This window comes from Theropithecus gelada, chromosome 14, assembly GCF_003255815.1.
Source record: "Theropithecus gelada isolate Dixy chromosome 14, Tgel_1.0, whole genome shotgun sequence".
NCBI lineage: Eukaryota > Metazoa > Chordata > Mammalia > Primates > Cercopithecidae > Theropithecus > Theropithecus gelada.
In genome coordinates, this window is record NC_037682.1 from 94,615,012 (window position 1) to 94,635,439 (window position 20,428).

The 20,428-nt window shown below is 39.1% G+C and overlaps 1 protein-coding gene across 1 annotated transcript; it reads right to left on the minus strand.

Moving 5' to 3' along the window:
• Window positions 1-380: 380 nt before the first annotated feature.
• On the minus strand, window positions 381-14,899 carry MMP27 (matrix metallopeptidase 27). Its single transcript, XM_025357822.1, has 10 exons — window positions 14,776-14,899; window positions 13,693-13,931; window positions 12,111-12,259; window positions 11,894-12,022; window positions 5,622-5,783; window positions 5,318-5,438; window positions 3,911-4,041; window positions 2,621-2,780; window positions 1,639-1,742; window positions 381-706 (listed from the first exon to the last, which is right to left on the minus strand). Exons 1-10 carry the CDS (start codon window positions 14,875-14,877, stop codon window positions 462-464), a joined length of 1,542 nt encoding a protein of 513 aa, XP_025213607.1. The 5' UTR covers window positions 14,878-14,899; the 3' UTR covers window positions 381-461.
• Between the last annotated feature and the right edge of the window lie 5,529 nt (window positions 14,900-20,428).

Below are 20,428 nucleotides of genomic sequence, written 5' to 3' on the forward strand. Positions count from 1 at the left end.
ACTTGTCAGAGAATCACCTCTCACGTAACTCATCCTGCATCTATCCAGGCTGTCACCCTTCTCTTTGGGAGGTGGAGTAACTTATTTGATTGATGGATTCAGAACATGCATAGGGATGAGGACTATAGTTTATTGGGGCTCTTAAACTCCAAAGGTCCAGACAAAATAGAATGCTAAAGATTGGTTTAATAAATGTTTTAGTATTTAGTTGTAAGACATGTCTTCTCCAAGTCCACAAAGCATGAAATAGGCTTAAGGTACAGTCACAGATTTTTGGTACAGTCACAGATTTTTGTTTCTACATAATAGCTTCCTATTAAAAGAATCAGGCAGCTCAAAATGGCTATTGAATTTGGATATTTAGAACTAGGACTAGCAACTTGTTAAAGAATGGTTCTATTCTATTTTGAAGCAGAATTTATTTTAAAAGACCTGTTGAGGTTTATTTTAGGTCTATGAATTTATTGATAAATAGAAGTGTTTTTCAGCACATGAACAATACTTAAAATAAACAAGCTTAAACTCTTATAATGCGATATCTTTACGCCTCCTGAATGTGCTTTTTCCTTGTTGATATCAAAACCAAATGATGAGTTTAATGGTTCTTTGCATTGAAACCAAGTATTAGTTCTCATGATTCGGGTAATATTCTTTGTCTTAATGTCATATTCAAATTGCTTTGATCCACGGCTGAAATAGAAGAATCCTAGAGACAGAGAATCAGGATTAGTTATCTTTCATAACTATGTAATACTTCCATACTTTTAAATTTTATAAACGTGGAAAAAAATAACGTTATGGAGAGCAAAGACATTTGTGGAATCACATACATACATTTTAGTTTTCTACTGTCATGTGGGAAATCCTATCGTTTTTATTTCCCTAAGGAGGAAGTCAATGTTATAAAGTGTGAGTTTCAAGGGACTTTTTACCTTTCTAGCCAGACTGCAGTCTATGCCAGAGGTTCTCAAACTAGGCTTCAACAAAGTGTCTCAGCGAAGGGGAGAAGGCCCCTGTGGATGTGGCCTTGGTCTCTATATCCTCGTTTTCTTAGAGCTGTTCTACTTTGCTCTGCTTTAGGTTACGAGGTTCTGTGTTAGTTTCATTGTAGTAATAGATCGTGTCACTCAAAAATATTTCTAGACATCTGATTACTCCACGGTCTAGGTCTAGGTCATTGTCTTTGATGATAGAGTTGCTGGATTGTATGCATTACATTGCCTGAGGTTCTTTTAAAACTACAGGTTCCTAGGTATCACTCACAATTTTGCCTCAAATACTTTGTTTCACACACAAACCCCAAGCTATGTACATTAAGCTACATACATTAAAGTTTGAGAATCATTGTTTTGTTCATGTGCTTACTTTGTATATTTTAGGGGGTATCTTTACTTGTCAATGATGAGTAAAATGGATTTGGTACTTTTTACCTAGATTTGAGATAGTATAACAGAGAGTATAATTCAGGATTTATAAATTCAGTTTGTCATAATGCTTGTCAGGTTAATGTTTATTATTGTATATACTTAAGAGTAGCAAAATTGCATTAAAATAGAAACATTTAAGTTTTTGTGCTGTCTTTTTTCACAGTCAACACAGTCTCACAAGTATCCCAATAAGTGAGACATCCATGCTTACCTTTGTACTGGAAAGCAGCATCAACACGGATACTGATTCCAGGAAAGTGTTTTACCACCCTCTGCGGGAACCCTTTGTCCATGGTTTGGGTCATTTCATCAAACCTGCATATGAGGATATGAAAGGATACCAGAGGATCTTTGGCTTGGGGAGCTTAATTTGTCTACTGCTCAACTTAGAGTCAAGCAGGGATGTGGGGAATACATAGGCCTAGTAGAGGAAAACTAATTGGATCTATAATAAAAATATGGTAAAGATTATGTTTGGTTGAATCACTTATAGAATCTTCCAAACAAGAAATGATCAGGGAAAAAGGCCACAACATTTGTTAGATTGATGCTATTCAGAGGAATTGTTACATCAGATTGAAGGCTGAGCTTGGAGCGTTCAAAAATTTTCACTAGGTATGTTTGTGTCATTGGCAATTTGGTTGGGGTCATCAACTTTTTATTTTATCTTATCTTTAGTTTTTAAGTTGAAGGAAAGTCATTAGACTCATTGAGATCTCTTTCGGCTTGATAAATGTCATTCTCTGCCTTCATTATTCACTTTAAGAAGAGTATAGGCTGGGCGTGGCGACCCATGCCTGTAATCCCAGCACTCTGAGAGGCCGAGGCGGGTGGATTGCTTGAGCCCAGGAGTTCGAGACCAGACTGAGAATCATGATGAAACCCCATCTCTACAAAAAGTACAAAAATTAGCCAGGTGTGGTGGCACATGCCTGTAGACCCAGTTACTTGGGGGGTGCTGAGGCAGGAGGATCGCTTGAATGCGGGAGGTTGAGGCTGCAGTGAGCAGAGATTGCAGCACTGCACTCTAGCCTAGGAGACAGGGCAAGACTCTATCTCAAAAAATAAATAAATAAATAAATAAATCATAGAAAGTATTATGGATTCATTTTATTTTTGTCTGTGTCAAAGTGATGCTACTGTGAATATTTTTTTCCATAATAAAACAAAGAGTCAATCGTCTATAAACTTACCTCCAGCACCAAATGCCCACAAAGAAGTAGGTTTTTCTTGTGGTCTTATCACAGACGGCTGCATCTACTTTCTTCACACGTCCTGGGAAACCTAATGTATGAATGGATTTGGGATAATCTGGCAAGACAGCATATCCTCTGATCATCCAGAAGTTTTCATCTATTAAGAGAGAGAGTGATTATTTATTTTCTAGAGGGAGAAATAGATAACTTAAGAAATTTAAAAATAATTAGATGCCTAGTTCCTTTTAGCTTCAGTGCTTAGAGATTTAATAATCTTATGTCCACATTCATTCTTACCACTGTCTTTAGCTGCTCACATTGTTTATATTACACAAATAAATATACCGGTAAAAGTCAATAGTGTATATACCTTTGTCAATTGGTTTCATTGTATTGATTGCTTTTAATTGGCTAACTCTGTCAAAACAATCAAGTAAGCAATGCATATATGTATTAAAACAATATATAGTACCCCATAAATATGTACAATTATTATGTGTCAATTGAAATTTTTAAAATGAAGTATGTTTGGACATGTTCTCCTAAGTTTCAGCCTCCAAGTGCTCTCAAAGGCTAGTAATCTGATAACATCATATAAAAAGTGGGGTTGCTAGATTAAATAGTTAATTTGAATTTCAAATTAAAGTAGAGATGGGGTTTGTAGGATGGGGTTTCACCATGATTCTCAGTCTGGTCTTGAACTCCTGGGCTCAAGCGATCCACCCGCCTTGGCCTCTCAAAGTGCTGGGGTTACAGGCATGAGTCGCCACGCCCAGCCCATAGTGTTCTTAAAGTGAATAATGAAGGCAGTGGATGACATTTATCAATATTGATGCAAGTCAGTTAAATTTGAATTTCAAGTGAACAGTGACTACCTTTGGGTATAAATAAATACAAAATATTTTAAGGGATATATACATACACCAAAAAATTATTTGTTGTTTATCTGAAATTTATAGTGTCCTATATTTTTATTTGCCAAATCTGGCAACTTTAGCAGAAAGTGAACATTAAAGAGAGATTAATTACCTTTATTTGGCAGAAAATGAGACTTTTTTAGTTCTTATCACACAGGTTTATTTTAGTCCCTGTGCAGCTAAGATTGTGTTTATCTTCACAGCCACAGAGAATCCTAGTTTGTTATATTCTTTATGACAGGAACCTAAGATGAGGGCAAAAGCCCTACGCGTTGGCTCAGGCATGAAGATTTTATTTCTTACACCAAAATACCCATTGGTTAGTTCAGGCAGCCAGAGGGAGAAGAGGAATCAGGATGGGCAAGGTTACCTTTGAAAACCAGAATCTTATCTCTGGGGTTCTCATATGCAGCTTGCAGATCAGCTGGCAGGGATGGCCAGAATGAAGCAATTAATTCAAACTCAACATCCGTGATATCATAATAGATCCTCCATAGGTGCCTGTGTTAAACAAAAAACACTTTACCCATGCAGCCTATTTCCATGTCAATGAAAACTTTGCAATCTTAGGCTTGCCTTTTATCTAATTGGTTGGTATCTTCCTCAAATAACTGAGATAATTAGCATAATTTTCCTCAGCAAATTTAGGTGGTTGTGAGTTCAGTTCAGTTTGGGACTCCCAAGTTCAGGACATGCCTTTGTGCCCACTCTCTTGGGTCCGTAGAGTGGCAAACTCTTCATGGAATTCTTATTCTGAGTTCCGAATGCACAATGGTTTTGTTTTTGCCAAAGCAGCAACACCCAACATTCTAAGCCAACACCAAGCATTCCTAAGGATAACTTTTTGAAGCAGATGCTTGCTGGAATGAAGAAATGTAATCATTGATGAGCCAAAACACTTCCTCAGTATTTCCCTTCTGGCTGCAAAATTCGGAGTCTATGAATGAGACGTTAAAAGTCCTTATGTTCCATTTTCCTCCACATACACGCCACTCCTCTCTGACATTCATGATGGGTAGCCTCTCGGCCTCTGCTGATCAGAGAATGGTGGTGATAGCATGGATCGTAACATGATATATTCATGGGTGAAAGGAGTCCAATTTCAAATATTCTTTCCTTTTGCCCCTGTGTCTTTGTCAATGGTGTGTGTCTTGATATTTTGCTATAAAAATATGGTCATGGTCTACATAACTGACACATCATGCTGCAACTTAAGTTCAATAAATTTTAGTGAGAGAAGGGATTTCCCACTACAGCTAACACTTTATTGATGCAACTTTAAGAAATGTTCAGTAAGGTGCTGACTCATATTTAACAACTGGCTCTCCAGGTGGGAAGAAGACATGACTTTAATCATTTGCTGATTTTCAGACGTAAATACTCCAACCATGGCCAGTTTCAAGCTGCCCTATGTGATGTGAACTGGTTTGCAAAATTCCTGAAAATGTAACAATAGGCTCCTGTAATGGAGTGTAAGTTGGCTGCAGTAGGCCACTGGGATTGGTGGACTCTTCTGGCCAAGAAGTCACTGAAAGTAGACTCTATTACCCCTTCTTGTGCAATGGCAATTTTTAAAATTCCTTAAAGACTTTTAAAAATTTATCAAACAACTACAAGACACACGCATATGGTAAAGCATTCAAACAGTATGTTCAGTTATAAAATGAAGATAAAAGGCACACATTTTCACTAGCTCTATGACTACCTCTTTATCCTCAAATCCCTTGAAAAGAAAAATCTTCATAGGAAGTTGAGGTGTTTAGGGAAATGAGTTTACCTGCCTTTAAAGAACATTACTTCTCTGCGGAAAGTGGTGATAGCATCAAAAGTCAAGTCAGGGTCACAGGCATGGGATATAGTGGGTTCCTTTGGCTTAGCAGGTACCTTAGGCAGACCTCCTTTGATGAGAAAAAAAAATACCACAATGAATTAAGAGGGTATGAAGAAATATGCCTACACAAGTGTCTTACGTAAGTGGATATTTGCTTCATGATAATATTTCAAGAAGTGATTTTCTTAACTTCCTTTCTGCAAAGCTTCCTATTTAGTTCACATATATTGAGATTTATAATTTTGCTCACCATAGATGGATTGGATTCCATTGATATCATCCTGAGAAAGTGGGTATTTTCTGGGATCCAGGGAGACATAATTTGGGAACATCAAGGCTGTTTGATCATTGGAGTGAGACAGCCCCAGTGCATGACCAAATTCATGAGCAGCCACAAGAAACAAGTTGAATCCTTGATAACAACAGGGAAAACACGAGCACATGACTTAATCAAAAAGAGAATGGTTGCATCTAAGATTGGAAAGTAACTAAGGGGAATGAAATAAAGGCTTGCTATACAGCAGATAATTCTCATATGTACCACCATTTATCTGGGAAATATTTCAATACTAATAAAGTCATGTATTGCTTAATGATGGGGATATGTTCTGAGAAATGCATCATTGTGCAAACATTATAGGTGCACTTACACAAACCTAGATGGCACAGCGCACTACACACCAAGGTTACATGGTATAGCCTCTTGCTCCCAGGTTACAACCTGTATTGCACATTACTGTACTGAATATTATAGGTAATCCTAGCACAATGGTAAGCAATTATTTAGCGCAATGGGAAGTATTTGTCTATCTAAACATATCTGAATATGGAGAAGGTACAGTAAAAATATGGTATAAAAGATAAAAAAAATAGTACAGCTATGTAGGACACTTACCATGAATGGAGCTTGCAGGACTGGAAGTTGCTCTGGGTGAGTGAGTGAGTGAGTGAGTGGTGAGTGAATGTGAAAGCCTAGGGCATTATGTAGACTGTATAAACACTGGACACTTAAGCTACACCAAATTAAAAAAATTTTTTTTTCTTCAATAATAACCTTTGCTTACTGTAACTTTTTTACTTTGTAATTTTTTTTGAGGCAGGGTCTTGCTCTGTTGCCCAGGCTGGAGTGGTGTGATCATAGCTCACTGCAGCCTCAAACTCCTAGGCTCAGGCACTCCTCCTGCCTCAGCCTGAGCAGCCGGGACTACAGGTGCATGCCACAATGTCCAGCTAATTTTCTTATTTGTTTTTGTAGAGATGGGGGTCTCACTGTGTTGCCCACGCTGATCTTGAACTCCTGGGCTAAAGCAATCCTCCAGCTTGGTCTTTCAAAGTGCTGGGATTACAGGTGTGAGCCACCAGGTCCGGCCTAAACTTTTACATTTTTAAAATTTTGGACATTTTTGTGACTTAGCTTAAAACACAAACTTGTTGTATAGCTCTACAAAAATATTTCCTTCCTTCAATCAGGATCATCTGTATTACTGTCTTCCACCTCCACATCTTGTCCCACTGGAAAGTCGTCAGGGACAATAATATGCATGGAGCTGTCATCTCCTATGGTAACAATGACTTCTTCTGGAAGCCCTCCTGAAGGGCCTACCTGAGGCTGTTTTACAGTTACCTGTTTTTTTTTTTCTTTCTTTCTTTCTTCTCCCTTCCTTCCTTCCTTCCTTCCTTCCTTCCTTCCTTCCTTCCTTCCTTCCTTCCTTCCTTCCTTCCTTCCTTCTTTCTTTCTTTCTTTCTTTCTTTCTTTCTTTCTTTCTTTCTTTCTTTCTTTCTTTCTTTCTCTTTCTTTTTCTTTCTCTCTCTCTTTCTTTCTTTTTTTTTTTTTTTACAAGTAGGAGTATATTCTAAAATAACCACAAAAGGTATAGTACATTAAATACATAAACCAGTAACATGGTTGTTTAATATCAAGTACTATGTACTTCACACAATTGTATGTGCTGAACTTTTATATGACTGGCAGTACAGTAGGTTTGTTCGTATCAGCATCACCACAAACATGTGAGTAATGTGTTGTGCTATGACATCACTAGGTGTCAGGAAATTTTCAGCTCCATCATAATCGAATGGGACCACTGTCACATACATAGTCCATAGTTGACTGAAATATGATTAAATGGCACATGACTTTAATTGGTATTAGTCACATCATGGAAAAATATAGCCTAGGGTAAGCAAATGGCTTGAAACTGGTGTCTCAGAAATGGATAATATTTTTTTAAAAATAGAAGTCACCAGTTTGGGGTTGTTGCTAGACTATACTATATGTGATCATGTTGCTCCTACTTTTATTCTTCAGAGGTTCCGTTTTGGCTATAGGATAAAGTCCAAACACCTTCACATGACCCTCCACAGTCTAGTCCCTGCCTTTTTTCAGCCTCATATTTTATTTTAGTATTCCGCGAGATAACTATATTAAATCGCTGGCATTTTTCTTCTGTGCCAGGTTCTTTCTAATCTCTATGTCTTCATACCTTCATCTCTTTGCTAAGAATATATCTCTTCTACTTTCTCTTGGCTTAACTACCCTATTTATTCCCCAGGACTTCCCTCTAAAGTCATTTCCTTCATGTAACCCTTATCCCTCCAGCTCTTATCCAGGTTGAGTTAAATGCACGGCTCCGGCTTCCACAGACTCAGCACTTGATTCTGTCATAGCCCGTAAGGACTGCATTGTTTATTTCTGTCACCCTGGGTACAGGAACCATGTCTTAATTATCTTTTATACCTAGAGACTGTGACTGCTTAATAATGATGAGTGGATGTCCAGGTGTTGTCTGAATGAAAAAATGGTTAGATGTGCTTCCTAGACATGACCATCGTGACCTTTCCAGAAGTCTTACTAGGCATGTTAGAATTGCCTTTGTCTTTGTCTGCCTCTCCCACTAGTCTGTAAGGCTCTAAGTATAGAAGACCGCTCCCTTGGGCCTGGCATGGTGGTTCACTCCTCTAATCCCAGCACTTTGGGAGGCCAAGGTGGGTAGATACCTTGAGCTCTGGGGTTCAAGAGCAGCCTGGGCAAAAAGGAGAAACCCCATCTCTACTAAAGAAAAAAAAAAAGTAGCTGGGTGAGGTGGCCTGTGCCTGTGGTCCCAGCTATTTGGGAGGCTGAGGTAGGAGAATTGCTTGAGTCCGAGAGGCATAGGTTGCAGCGAGCTGAGATTGTGCCACTGCACTCCAGCCTGGGTGACAGAGTGAGACCTGGTCTCAAAAACTAAATAAATAATAAATAAATGATAAATAAATAAATAAATAAACAAACAAACAAAAAAAGTCCATCCCTCGATTTGCAACTAAGTGTATGGAGCCTAAGGGAAGCCTCAGCTTCCCTGATGGAAACTTGCCAAGTGATGTTTGCACTAAGCAAACATAAAAGGGCAAAGAATTATGTCATGGTCTTTGACACTTCTCTGCTCTTGTCTTTGCTGCTGCCCCTTGCCTGGCTGGCTATGTCACTGTGTGTGCTTTTGGACAAGGAACTGGAAAAATGAATATTGGGAAAAATAATTCAAGCTCAGGTTCTCTAAATGAAGTCCAGACCTTTATTCTGGCTTTCAAGACCCTCTGCAATCTGAATCCTATTTGCCATTTTAGCCTTGTCTTCTACAAATCCATTCCTTATGCTGGATAGACCTATTCTATTCAGAAAACTCCTATTCACCCTCTTTACCCTACTTTGTCTTCTTAGTTCCTGCTGAGCCTCCAGTTCTCAGGTTTGACATAGCTTCCTTTGCTGACCTGTGGGTCTGGATTGGAATTTCTTCTGTGTGGACCTATTACTTTGCCATAGTTTCCTTTATCTCAGTACTGATACTGCTGATTTTAGTTGCCATTTAATTGTCTGCGTGTCCCTTAGACTGTAAACCCCTGGAGGGCAGCTTCTGTGTCTTATATACTAGGGTATATTTCATTTCTATGACAGAGCCTGAGTCATAGTGGATGTTCAATAAATGATCGTTGAGTGACTTTATTTACCAATGATTTGTAGAGTATTTCTCATGTGCCAACACTGTTACCGGCCATATGACACTGTAGGAAAAAGATGACAAAAGTCTCTGTCTCATGGAGACGTGACTAAATAGATAAATTTGTGCATTATACATTCATAACTTTGTAAATATTTTTTCTTATATCTAGAATGTAATTCCACCCTAGTTTTCATTATCATCATCGATACTAATAATTGTCAACAGAATCTTTAATGTCAAGCATTTCTGAGTGTTCACTATGGACAACTGCTCTGAAAGGTGTTTTCACCTTTACTAACCTAGTTAGGGCAAGGGTAATTTATTTCACCCTCCTAAAAGAAGAGCATCATTATTATTTTACATGCAAAGAAATAGAGAGTAAGAAAATTACTTGACTTGCCCCAGGTCCCTCAGCTGGTAAATGGGAAGCCCTGAAAGGAACCAGTGTCTGCCAAGCTACAAACTTGCTTTTTCTTCTTCCCAACACTGTAGCAGCATCTGTAGCAGTCTGCAAGGCCTGTTTAGTTGTTTGGTACACACGTGTCTGCCACACACACACTCACAATAAGCTTGGCACTGGCTTTGCTTTGAGAGACTCTCAGGAAAATCAAAATCTCTGTATGTGCTTAAAGTCCTCTGACATCCCCATGCAATGACCCCGAGGAAGCAGCCTAATGGCGTCATTGGCAGATGCTGTGTCTGTTGCTCTTAAGCAAGTTACACCAAGACTTTTGCCACCCTTTCATAGAACAGAGTCTCCAAATTGCAATGAAAGAGGTGATCATATAGGCTATTGCTGAATTTCCTATTTTTAAAATTACAATTTTATTGGAGATTATGTTTGCTTGATGTTTTTTGTTTCCATTGGAGAACAAGAAGATATTTTCCCCTTTAATGTCAGTGAACTAAGAGTTATACGATTGGATCACAGAGGGCCCACAATTTCTACTCTGAGTGAATGTAATAAAGTAGTCAGAAGACAATCCTTTTTGGAACTGCTGCCTGGTTGCCCACCCAGAACTTGGTTGAGGACTGTATTTATCTCCCGCCTTGCTCAAACAAGCCTTACCAATGTGGAACCCAGATACATTGGACTTAAAAAAAAAAAAACTTACCCCACACATCCCCCTTGGCAGAGGGCTTAAAGCAGTATGGGTAAGAGTAACTGCTACTTAGTATTGGATTTAAGAGACAAAAGGATAGTGAAATCTTTGATTTCTGCCTCTAGATATGAAAGTAAAGCCTGGCTGAGCAAGGGGAATCATTCTGATTTTGGCAAGTGCTAGGATATTTCCTATAACTGTTTGATGAAACATATCCGCAGTGTCTTCAGACTAGTACCAAACAAATATTGAAACATGTCTCAGCAGAAGATACACAACAGACTTGGTTCATTCCTCTCCTCTCTTGCTTGGGTGACAATGTTATCTTACCTCCTTCAATTTCTTGTCTGCTTGTGATGGTAAGTCATGTGGCAATGGCAGCAGCCAATCCCGGATTTTGCATGCTGCTGCCTGAACCTCAGCCAGTACTGACTTTCGCCCTTTTCACTGGCACTTGGAAGAACAGTTGCATCACCTGTTCTGACTGAGCAGTGAGTAGCCATGGACAATTTTGTGTCACAGGCTTTCAGTTTCACAGAAAGTGCAAAGCTGACCTAGACCGATTATCTGGAGATACATGGTCAGGAATGACCTGTATCCTTGTATACTATCCATCAGGACCACTACAACCTGTGCTTTCCTATGACTTTGGAAGCTAGACACCAGACCCAAGGTGACTATTGCCAATGACAGAAAAAAAGAATGGGGGGCCCAAAAATCTACTGAGCTTGCTCTTTTGTTTGAGGCATACACTGCTACCTGTTAATATAGTATAGTTTGATATTTTTGTCAGAACAGTAGTAAAACACCTCGAATGCTAGGCAGGCCCATTGAGAAAAATAAACTTACTTGGTTTGAAGAAATAAGTCAAATATAAGCATTAAGGTCTGATTCCTTTGTAGCTGGGCAAGAGTTAGAAGAGGAAGTTCATGCTTTGAAATAGAGTCTCTATGGGCTATGAATCCATACACTGTCCTTTAACTGCTAACTCAAAATTACCACCTCCCTAGAGTCTTCTTTCAATCCTCAAGCGACCGATGACTTCTACCACTGGTACAACACAAAACATCTTCTGCCTTATATGGCAGGTATGTGGGCTGGCCTTGTGTACCACACAGGATCATGAACCTCTGAAGGCTTACACTTTTCCAGTACAACTTTGGGGTCCATAGGACACCTTGTATAGTTCTAGGCACACAGTGGTCCCTCGGACATTATGGGTGTACGGATGAATGTATGAATAATGAAGAATGCTCTGATCATAATAGAATTAGCAAATTTATGAGGGTGTATTGAACACTTCCATCAATGTCATCTTGGAATATGGAAAATTGTGGGGACATTGGGAACTTTAGAGTTAAAAAGCAACTAGTTACAAAACTATTCTTTTCAGGGATTCTTTAGAATAATAAAATTTTGTTCATAAAGAAAATTACACTCACCTGCTCCATCCTTGGTCCAGTTTTCATCCTCATCAAAATGAGTGTCACCACCCAGACCCGGACCAGGAGGAAAGGCATGGCCAAGCACTCCCAGGGGACCATCAAAATAGCGAGGACACCGACCATGGACTGAGACACAATTTATGGGAGGAAAAAAGATCAGTTTCCTCAAATCTCCAGAGATGAAAATAGCTTTGCTCTCTGTTGAAAACCTTACCTCGAGTCCTAAAGGCAATCATGATGTCTGCAATCCCCCTTGAAATCTTGGTGAATTGTAGTGGAGTAACTTTGCTCCACACTTCTAAACCTTCTTGGATAGCCTCATCCACAGCAGTTCGTGCCATATCCGGAGTATAGTTTATTATTCTTAAAAATTAACAAAAATATGTCAATTTCTGGTTTATTCATGCATGAATATACACACATAACTACAAAAAACATTTCTAGCTTATCAATAATGTGCTGCAGTAACTTTGGTGTGGTGCAATTGTCTTATAGTTGCATAGCACTTTATTTAAATGAAATACTGTTACATATACTATACAATTAAATTCCTTTATCTTCCCTATGAATCAGTAGTATTATAACACTTCAACAAAGGAGGCTCAAAGAGGTTAAATGACTTCCCTAAGATCACATCCTGAGACAGGATTAATCTCATGTACGTGTTGGCTTGTATATGAAAGTATTATAAAGACATTCTTAAAAAGAATTGAGAATCATTTTTTGGAATGGCTTTTGGAAATTAGTCTTGTGCATGTATCATATATTAAGAATCTTTTTCTTTTTCTTTTCTTTTTTTGAGACAGAGTCTCACTTTATCCCCCAGGCTGGAGTGCAGCGGCGTGACCTCGGCTCACTGCAACCTCTGCCTCCCAGGTTCAAGTGATTCTCATACCTCAGCCTCCTGAGTAGCTGGGACTACAGGTAAAAGCCACCACGCCCGGCTAATTTTTGTATTTTTTAGTAGAGATGGGATTTTGCCATGTTGGCCAGGCTGGTCTCAAACTCCTGACCTCAGGTGATCTGTCCGCCTCAGCCTCCCAAAGTGCTGGGATTACAGGCATGAGCCACTGCACCCAGTCCGTCTATGAGGAATCTTACATGAGAACCACAAGAATTGCTCAGGAAAAGATCTTTCTCTTGTTTATGTTCCCTATCTTGCTAAACTCATTTTTATCTCAAGTCCTAGCACTCAGTAAGATGAAAGAAGAACTATCAGAAAGGCTCTAGAGTGGTGGTCAAGGTGACTGCCTCTGTCTCAGATCGAGGGCATACCGCCTCCTCTTCCCGCAATGAGTCAGCCAGCCCCCTTTTCCTTGAGATGTCTGAGGGAAACACCTTACTTTGCTCTGGGGGGCTCATCTGAGATTTGGCAACTATCTCTCTCACACACACATGTCTCTGACATCAACTGGTTGTGTTCCAGGATCTCCCCATTTTCTCTTGAGCACCCTTCATCCATGCTGTCAAGTATCTGCAGTCAGATGATAGCATTTGTTCAGAGCTTATATGATGGTGGCAGAGGCTAGAGATGAGAGCATGTCTGCTGGAGCCAGCAAGAGCTGTGTAACCTCAGCCATGGTAAATAAACTTTTGTTTCAGTTTCTCTGTATTTAAGGTGGCGGTAGCAGCAGAGCCTATAGCACAGGTTTGTTGGGAAGATACCGTAAATGGAGCCTATGATGTGCTGTGCACCCAGGAAGTGCTCAGTCAAATGAATGAATATTATTCTGTTCCTCGGAAATTATCTTTATGTTCCTTTGGATTAGGTGGAAATAAGCTGATAGAAGCATTACCTGTAGGTGAGGTTGTATTTTCTCCACCCAGGGAGGGTGTAGCCATACTGGCCCACATCAGGCACCCCACACCTGGGTGTCTTCATGATCTCAAGGGTGTTTGAGTCCAGTTTTCCAGTCACTGTCAATCCAAAAAATGCTTGCATTTCCCGAATTTTGTCATCTATGAGACTCCTGTTCTTGCTCTGAACAAGATGATTCCCTTCTATTTCAAGAGAGTAGAACTGGTTGAGATATGCCTGACCAAAAAGATAAGAAAAAAAAAAAAAAAAGAGACACAGACTACAGGAGAGCAAATCTCCATCTCAGGATAAAGCAAAATTGCCTAAAATTTCTTTTGGCAATAGGAAGAGGAGGGGGAAAAAAAAAGAAGTAATGAGAGAAAGAGAGGAGTGAAGGAGGAAAGAAGGACACAAAGAGTAAAATAGTAAGTCACTCTGCTCTTTCAATTTCCAAGACTTGGTTGACTTACGAGTGCCCAGAATTAGCCAAAGTACATGACTCATAAACTTCTGCAGAAGAGAATGAAGCTTCGTCTATCTGTTAAATGCTGACATATCTTACATATTTTTGCTGTTACTTTCTTTCATTTTAGTGTTTCTTTGAAACAAATTCTAGAAGAAATAAGTGGTTATCCACTGTGCACATCTATTTGGTTTAACCAAATATAAAAAGTTAACTGAACTGATTTTTAGAGGGAATCTGTAAAGCAATGTATTATTTTCATACAAATAGGGATTAGGGCTCCAAATTGTAGACTGGGTCCACCTGGTAGTCTTGTAATGCTTCTATAGCGATCTCCACGCCTTGCAGGGCTCTCTCCTTTCTCCTCTCACTAAACATCCCTTCATTTGTGACCATTGCCAAAAGTTATAGCAGATCCTTTCCCCCCCCCCGCCGGCCCAGCCCCCACCCCAACACAATTTCTTGATATCCTTAGAGCTAGACAAATGAAAAGCAGCTCCTTCTCACAAAAAAGTTCAGGACTCTTTTGCAGGAATGTGTTTTCTTTTTAAGTCCCAAAAGAATCAATAAAATAAGCTTTATATCAATAGTCATCGATATCATTTATTAAGACAATACCTGAGCCAGTTGCATGTTTTCTTCATTTTCCATCATTCGGACTGTAGGAAATGCAGAAGAAAATGTTATAAAGAACAAAAATAGAAGCAGAAGGTGCTTCATTCCTCTCTTTCTCAGCTAAAGCCGGTTCTGTCAGCAGAGAATTTAGAAAATAATAGTGAGACGTGGCATGAATTGGCTTGTATCATCATTTAATTAATAACAGAAAAGGACACTTGCCATAAAGTGTGTCATGATTTGCTTTTTTTTTTTTTTCTTTTTTGACTGAGCTGATTTTGTAATCTTGGTCTGCAGTTATTTAGTAAACACAGTTAGTGCTTATGACTGAATTGAATAGACTGGGAAGTGAGCCTGCACATTATTTTTTTCCTTGCAAAGTTTTCTTTTGAGGGCAATCTCAAAATATCTTGGTAGGATGTTATCATAAAAAGACAAATGAATCAGGAATCAGACTACCCTTATTAATTAAGGTAAACTTCAAATGTTTATTGAATTCCTACTGTTTGCCTGCCCCTGTGAATGCAATCTTGTTGGAGAATTCAGACACATGCAGAAATTAATGTAGTGGAAGCAAGTGGGCAAATACACAGTACAGATTATAAAGACTAAGAAGGGCCAAAGGCAGATCACTGCTTATGAGTGTGGCCTTGAGGTTTTACACAAGTTAAATACAGCCTGCACTGGGGCTTGCACTAGGGCTTGCTCTGGGTTTTGGAGAATGGGTAGAATTTGGTTTTACAGAGGAAGTAAAAAGGAGTGTGAGTGCAAAGAGGCCATGGGAAGGAGATAACACAGGAGAAATGAGCCGTAGGAAATCTGGCCTCACTGGAACAAAATCTATATGTAGGCAGCTATGGAAGATGGGATGGAGGGTCTCATGGACAAGACAACTCTGGGAAGATGAAGAATCATAGAGGTCATGGATGATGAAGGCCAAAATTAACATCAGAAGTGAGAGTATAGTCAGTGAGAGCCTTTTGGATTAATTTCGATATATTTTTCTTTATTGGGCTACTTTTAGATGAAGGAACAATGTTAGTTACAGCAATGTCCTCCCTCACTTATCCTCCTCTTTTCTTCTACCAGTTATTAAAATTTTCTTCCCTTTCTTCCCAAATGTTAACTCCTCGATTGATAGACTTTTCCAAATCTTCGTTGTCCATATCCTAAACAAAATGTCTATTACATAGCTGAAGAACTTATAGGCTGTACGTAGATACATACTTCCTTTGCATTTAAAGCTCATCCAAATTATAAATCCTGTTTCAGAAATATTATTATTCACTGTTTTAATATATATGTATAGTTTAAATAGTTTAACTGGTCTCTGGAGAGATGGGATGAAGGGGAGTAGGCAGGCATGATCAAGATTTGTGTTGTAATGGTACTAAGTACAAGTACGCTAAGTACAGGTATGCTCACTGTATTGTTCTTTTTTGTTTTTTAAACTCTAAAATATTTCAGAACAAAATAAAAAAAAAATAGTCAACAAAAAATGGGAAGTCAAATGGTGCTATCTTGTTATAATGAAAAAGCATCTCTCTGCCCCAACCTTTCACTCATTCAAGTCCAGCTCCCCAAAGGTAACTTCTTTAAATTATTTTTATAGCTTTTTATCTTTATGTTTAGCTCCACATTTGTAAATAACATGCTTATGCTGCTATTTTTTGAGTTTCCACAGTTAAATGTTATTATTAACATCTTCCTATGGAATAGAAGGACTCAATACTCCTTCCGCTTTCCTAATTTGGTTATAGGAATATTTAAGCCAGTAATCAGCGTTCATACAATTATGACCATGAAAATATTATTCACAAGAGAATCATGTAGTATACTATGATTATATCTCCTTTTTTTTTTTTTTTTTTTTTTTTTTTTTTGAGACGGAGTCTTACTTTGTCACCCAGGCTGGAGTGCAATGGCACAATCTCGGCTCTCTGCGACCTCTGCCTCCCGGGTTCAAGCAATTCTGCCTCAGCCTCCCATGTAGCTGGGACAATAGGCGTGTGCCACCAAGCCTGGTTAATTGTTGTATTTTCAGTAGAGACAGGGTTTCACCATGTTAACCAGGCTGGTCTCGAACTCTTGACCTCAGGTGATCCACCCCTACCTCAGCCTCCCAAAGTGCTGGGATTACAGGCATGAGCCACCATGCCCAGGCTTACATCTCCTTTCTTATATAGCCTTTTTCCTCTGCAGTTGATAGTTGAATTGATCTTTACATGCTAATTCTTTACCAAATTCTTCCATAGAACTCTTAAACTCTTCTCAGAATAACCAAACTGGACAGGAAATCTAGCAGCAGTTTTTTTCCCTTGAACTCATCCATCTGAGACCCCTTGCTTGCCTTCTCCAGTCTGGGTCTGTCGTAGAACTGTCATCCTCTCATCAACCAGAAAATTTGTACTGTGTCTCTGTGTTAGATCTCTGGCTACTGGGTTTCATTTCTACCAATGTCTTGATTTACTCCCTTGTTTTGATGCAACATATCTCTCAGTAGTTTTCTAAGAAAGAATATAAGGAAAATAAATATTCTGATTTTTTTCATGCCTAAGAATGCCCTTTATTTCATCCTCACACTTGATTGAGTGTATGACTGGATACAGAATTTCAGCCTAAAATAAATTTCCCTGAGAAGTTTGAATGATAATGAAGATTCCATTATTTTCCAGACTCTAGTGCTGCTGTTGAAAAGTTTTATACTCTGATTCTTGATGTTTTTCTTTTGAAAGGTTTTGGAAATCTTCTCTTTACCCAGATATTTATAAATTTTATAATTATGTCTCTTGATGTAGGTCTTTGGTATTAACAGTTTTGGGCAGTAAGTGGGCCTTTTTGTCATGGAAACTTCAATTTAAGGTAACTTTCCAATATAGTTTTGTTTATAATTTCTTTGCATTCATTTTATCTTTTTCTTTCCAAATGTATATCCGTTGGACCTCCTAGATTGAGTCTTTATGCTTCTAATAGATCCTATTTTCTACCAACTTAACTTTCCAGCCCACCTATTGAGTGTTTAATTTCAGCTATGATATTTAATTTCCAAGAACTCTTTCCAGTTTTGAGTATTCTTTTACATTTTAAACTTTTTTTTTTTGCATTTCATTAGTGTTTTTGGATGTAAAATATGTCTTATTTATTTATTTAAATAAATTACTAAATAATTAATAGTACATAATTCATAACTAAATAATAAATTATTAAATAAATAAGACATATTTTCCATCTAAAATTATATTCTTATATTTATTTATTTGTTTAAATAATAAAAGAAGGCATACTCTGTCATCCAAGCTTGAGTGTGGTGGCACAATCATGACTCAGTGCAGCCTCAGACTCCCAGGTTCGAGTGATCTTCCTGCTGCAGCCTCCTGAGTAGCTGGGACTATAGGTGCATGCCTATAGTAGCTGGACTATATTAGCCCAGCTAATATTTTTATTTTTATTTTTTGTAGGGACAGGGTCTCACTATGTTGCCCAGGCTGGTCTTGAATGCCTAGCCTCAAGCAGTCCTTCTGCCTCAGCCTCCAAAAGTGTTGGGTTTACAGGCACAAACCACCGTACCCAGTCTCTTCGTATTTTTAAATAATGTTAATGTTAAGTATGCTTTAGTTTATTTTGACATTTTCTTTTGCTCCTACAAGTGTCTCTAGTTCCTCAAAATCTCTCTTTTGGTCTCTGTTTTTCACACTGCAATCTTTTCAAAAATATTTGGTGACTTTGTGTTGTGCAATCTGCTTAAGAATGAGAGGCAAGAAAGCAGACTAGAAGCTCTCATGTGTATAGGCAGGGCTGGTGAATTGATGACCTTCACTGCAGGGAGGTGGGGCACTTCCCACACCCTTCATGTGGTATATTAGTCAGGATGAGATTTGGTTGAATGTAACACAAAAACCCAAAATAACAGATGCTTAGTTAAATAAAAATTTATTTTTGCCTCACACAAAAAAAGTGCCCAGATTTGTAAGCCTAGGTTTTGTATGACAGCTCCATATCATCAGGGGTAGGCAACATCTGCCTTGCTATACCACTTTCACAGTCCAATGCCTCATGAGTCAGGTGCTTTCTCAACCTCTAGCCATTATATCTGCATTACAGGCAGAAAGAGGGAAGATGGAAGAGAAAAAGTAATTTTCCAATCTCTTTCCAAAAGCCCCACACAACATTCTGTTTAGACATTTTGGCTAGAAATAAACACATGGCCATATTTAGCTGTAAGCATAGCTGTAAGCAAGGCTACAAAATAGGATGCATTGCTACCTCAAATGAAATTGGAGTCTCATTGCAGAAGAAGTGGAGAGTGGAGGTCAAGATAGATCATTAGCAGCATTGCCACACTGAGATTTCTCCAGTGTTGATATCTGTAAATTTTTTTTTCTGGGGCTGGTAAGTTACTCCAGAGAAAGCTCATCCAATTTGCCATCATTTAAATCTCCAAGGAACAAAGCTGTAGGAGATTCTTCTGATGTCCTCTGTCACATACCCTCAGCATTAATTTAGTTGCAGAAGGCGTGGACTGGTTTGTGTAACTCACTTTGCTCAGACAAAGTGCAAAAGTAATTGTGGTTACTTTTGCACCAACCTAATACAATTTTAAGCACAGGCTGTGTGTCTTTTTGCTTTCTGCCCAGAGCATTGAGATGCCATCAAGCCTGCCAGGTCAGCATGAGAGTACAGCCTGTAAGTGTAAAGAAGTTAACACCCTCAGGGACCATCTTCATCCAATGGGGAATGGAAACTGAAGGATGAATGTTCCAGCCTCCTGCTCACTGGAGATATGAACAACTGGAAGCTGGTCTGCAGGCTTCTCAGAGGCTGCTGGTGGAATTGAGCTTTGTAGAGGACTACATGCTCGCAAACGAGACATTCCCGATAAGTCCTGCTCTTGCAAACAAAGCAGGGTGTACCTTCCCTGCAAACAGGGAGGACAAAGGAGCCAGCTGCAAACAGCAGACCCTGGGGGCTGGTTTATGTGTAAACATCTTGAAAATCCAGAAAGTCAGGAAACAGTCAGAAAAACAACAATGTGTCTTGTGACTTGGCAACATTCCACAAACGACTGTATAAAATAAAGCAGAGTGTGTTGTTCGGGGCGGCCACCATGTTTGTCTCATCCTGTGTTGTCTTGTGTGTTCATTCCTTTGTTTAGGAAACACATGGACCCCAACATCTGGTGCAGCGAGCAGGGTCCGTGGCTCCATGAGAGCAAGGAACTAGAGGGGGAACACCCCGGGCAGGTAAATAAAGAAGGGGGACCCACGGGAAAATTACGGGGAATTCCACCTTTCTGGCCTCTGAATATTTGCGATTACTCCAGGGACTATAGGAGTAGAAGTAAAAGAAAAGACTTTGAAGCAATTGTTTGCCCATGTTGAACAACATTGTTATGGGTTTCAATATCAAACCAAAGTGCAGTTAAATCAAAAGGAATGGTTACAAGTGGTTAAAGTCTTGTGTCGAGCTCATCAGCAAGGGCAAACAATGCCTCTGACTTTGTGGACTTTCTGTAGTTCCATTACTCAGGCATTAGAGTTACTTGAAACTGACTCAGAGTGTGGTGATACTGCCACAGGAGGTGAGGCATCTGAAGCTTTAGAGAGGAATAATCCTAGAGAGGAACATATTTACGCCCCGGTTGCTGAGGACAAGGATT

What these genes read in the sequence shown, in the direction of transcription:
- MMP27 (XM_025357822.1), bottom strand. Translation starts at nt 14,877, where the DNA reads ATGAAGCACCTTCTGCTTCTATTTTTGTTCTTTATAACATTTTCTTCT. An exon ending in AAATACAACCTCACCTACAG is followed by an intron (nt 12,260 to 13,692) that starts GTAATGCTTCTA and finishes TTAATTTTTAAG; the next exon opens with AATAATAAACTATACTCCGG. An exon ending in GTGGGCATTTGGTGCTGGAG is followed by an intron (nt 1,743 to 2,620) that starts GTAAGTTTATAG and finishes CCTCATATGCAG; the next exon opens with GTTTGATGAAATGACCCAAA.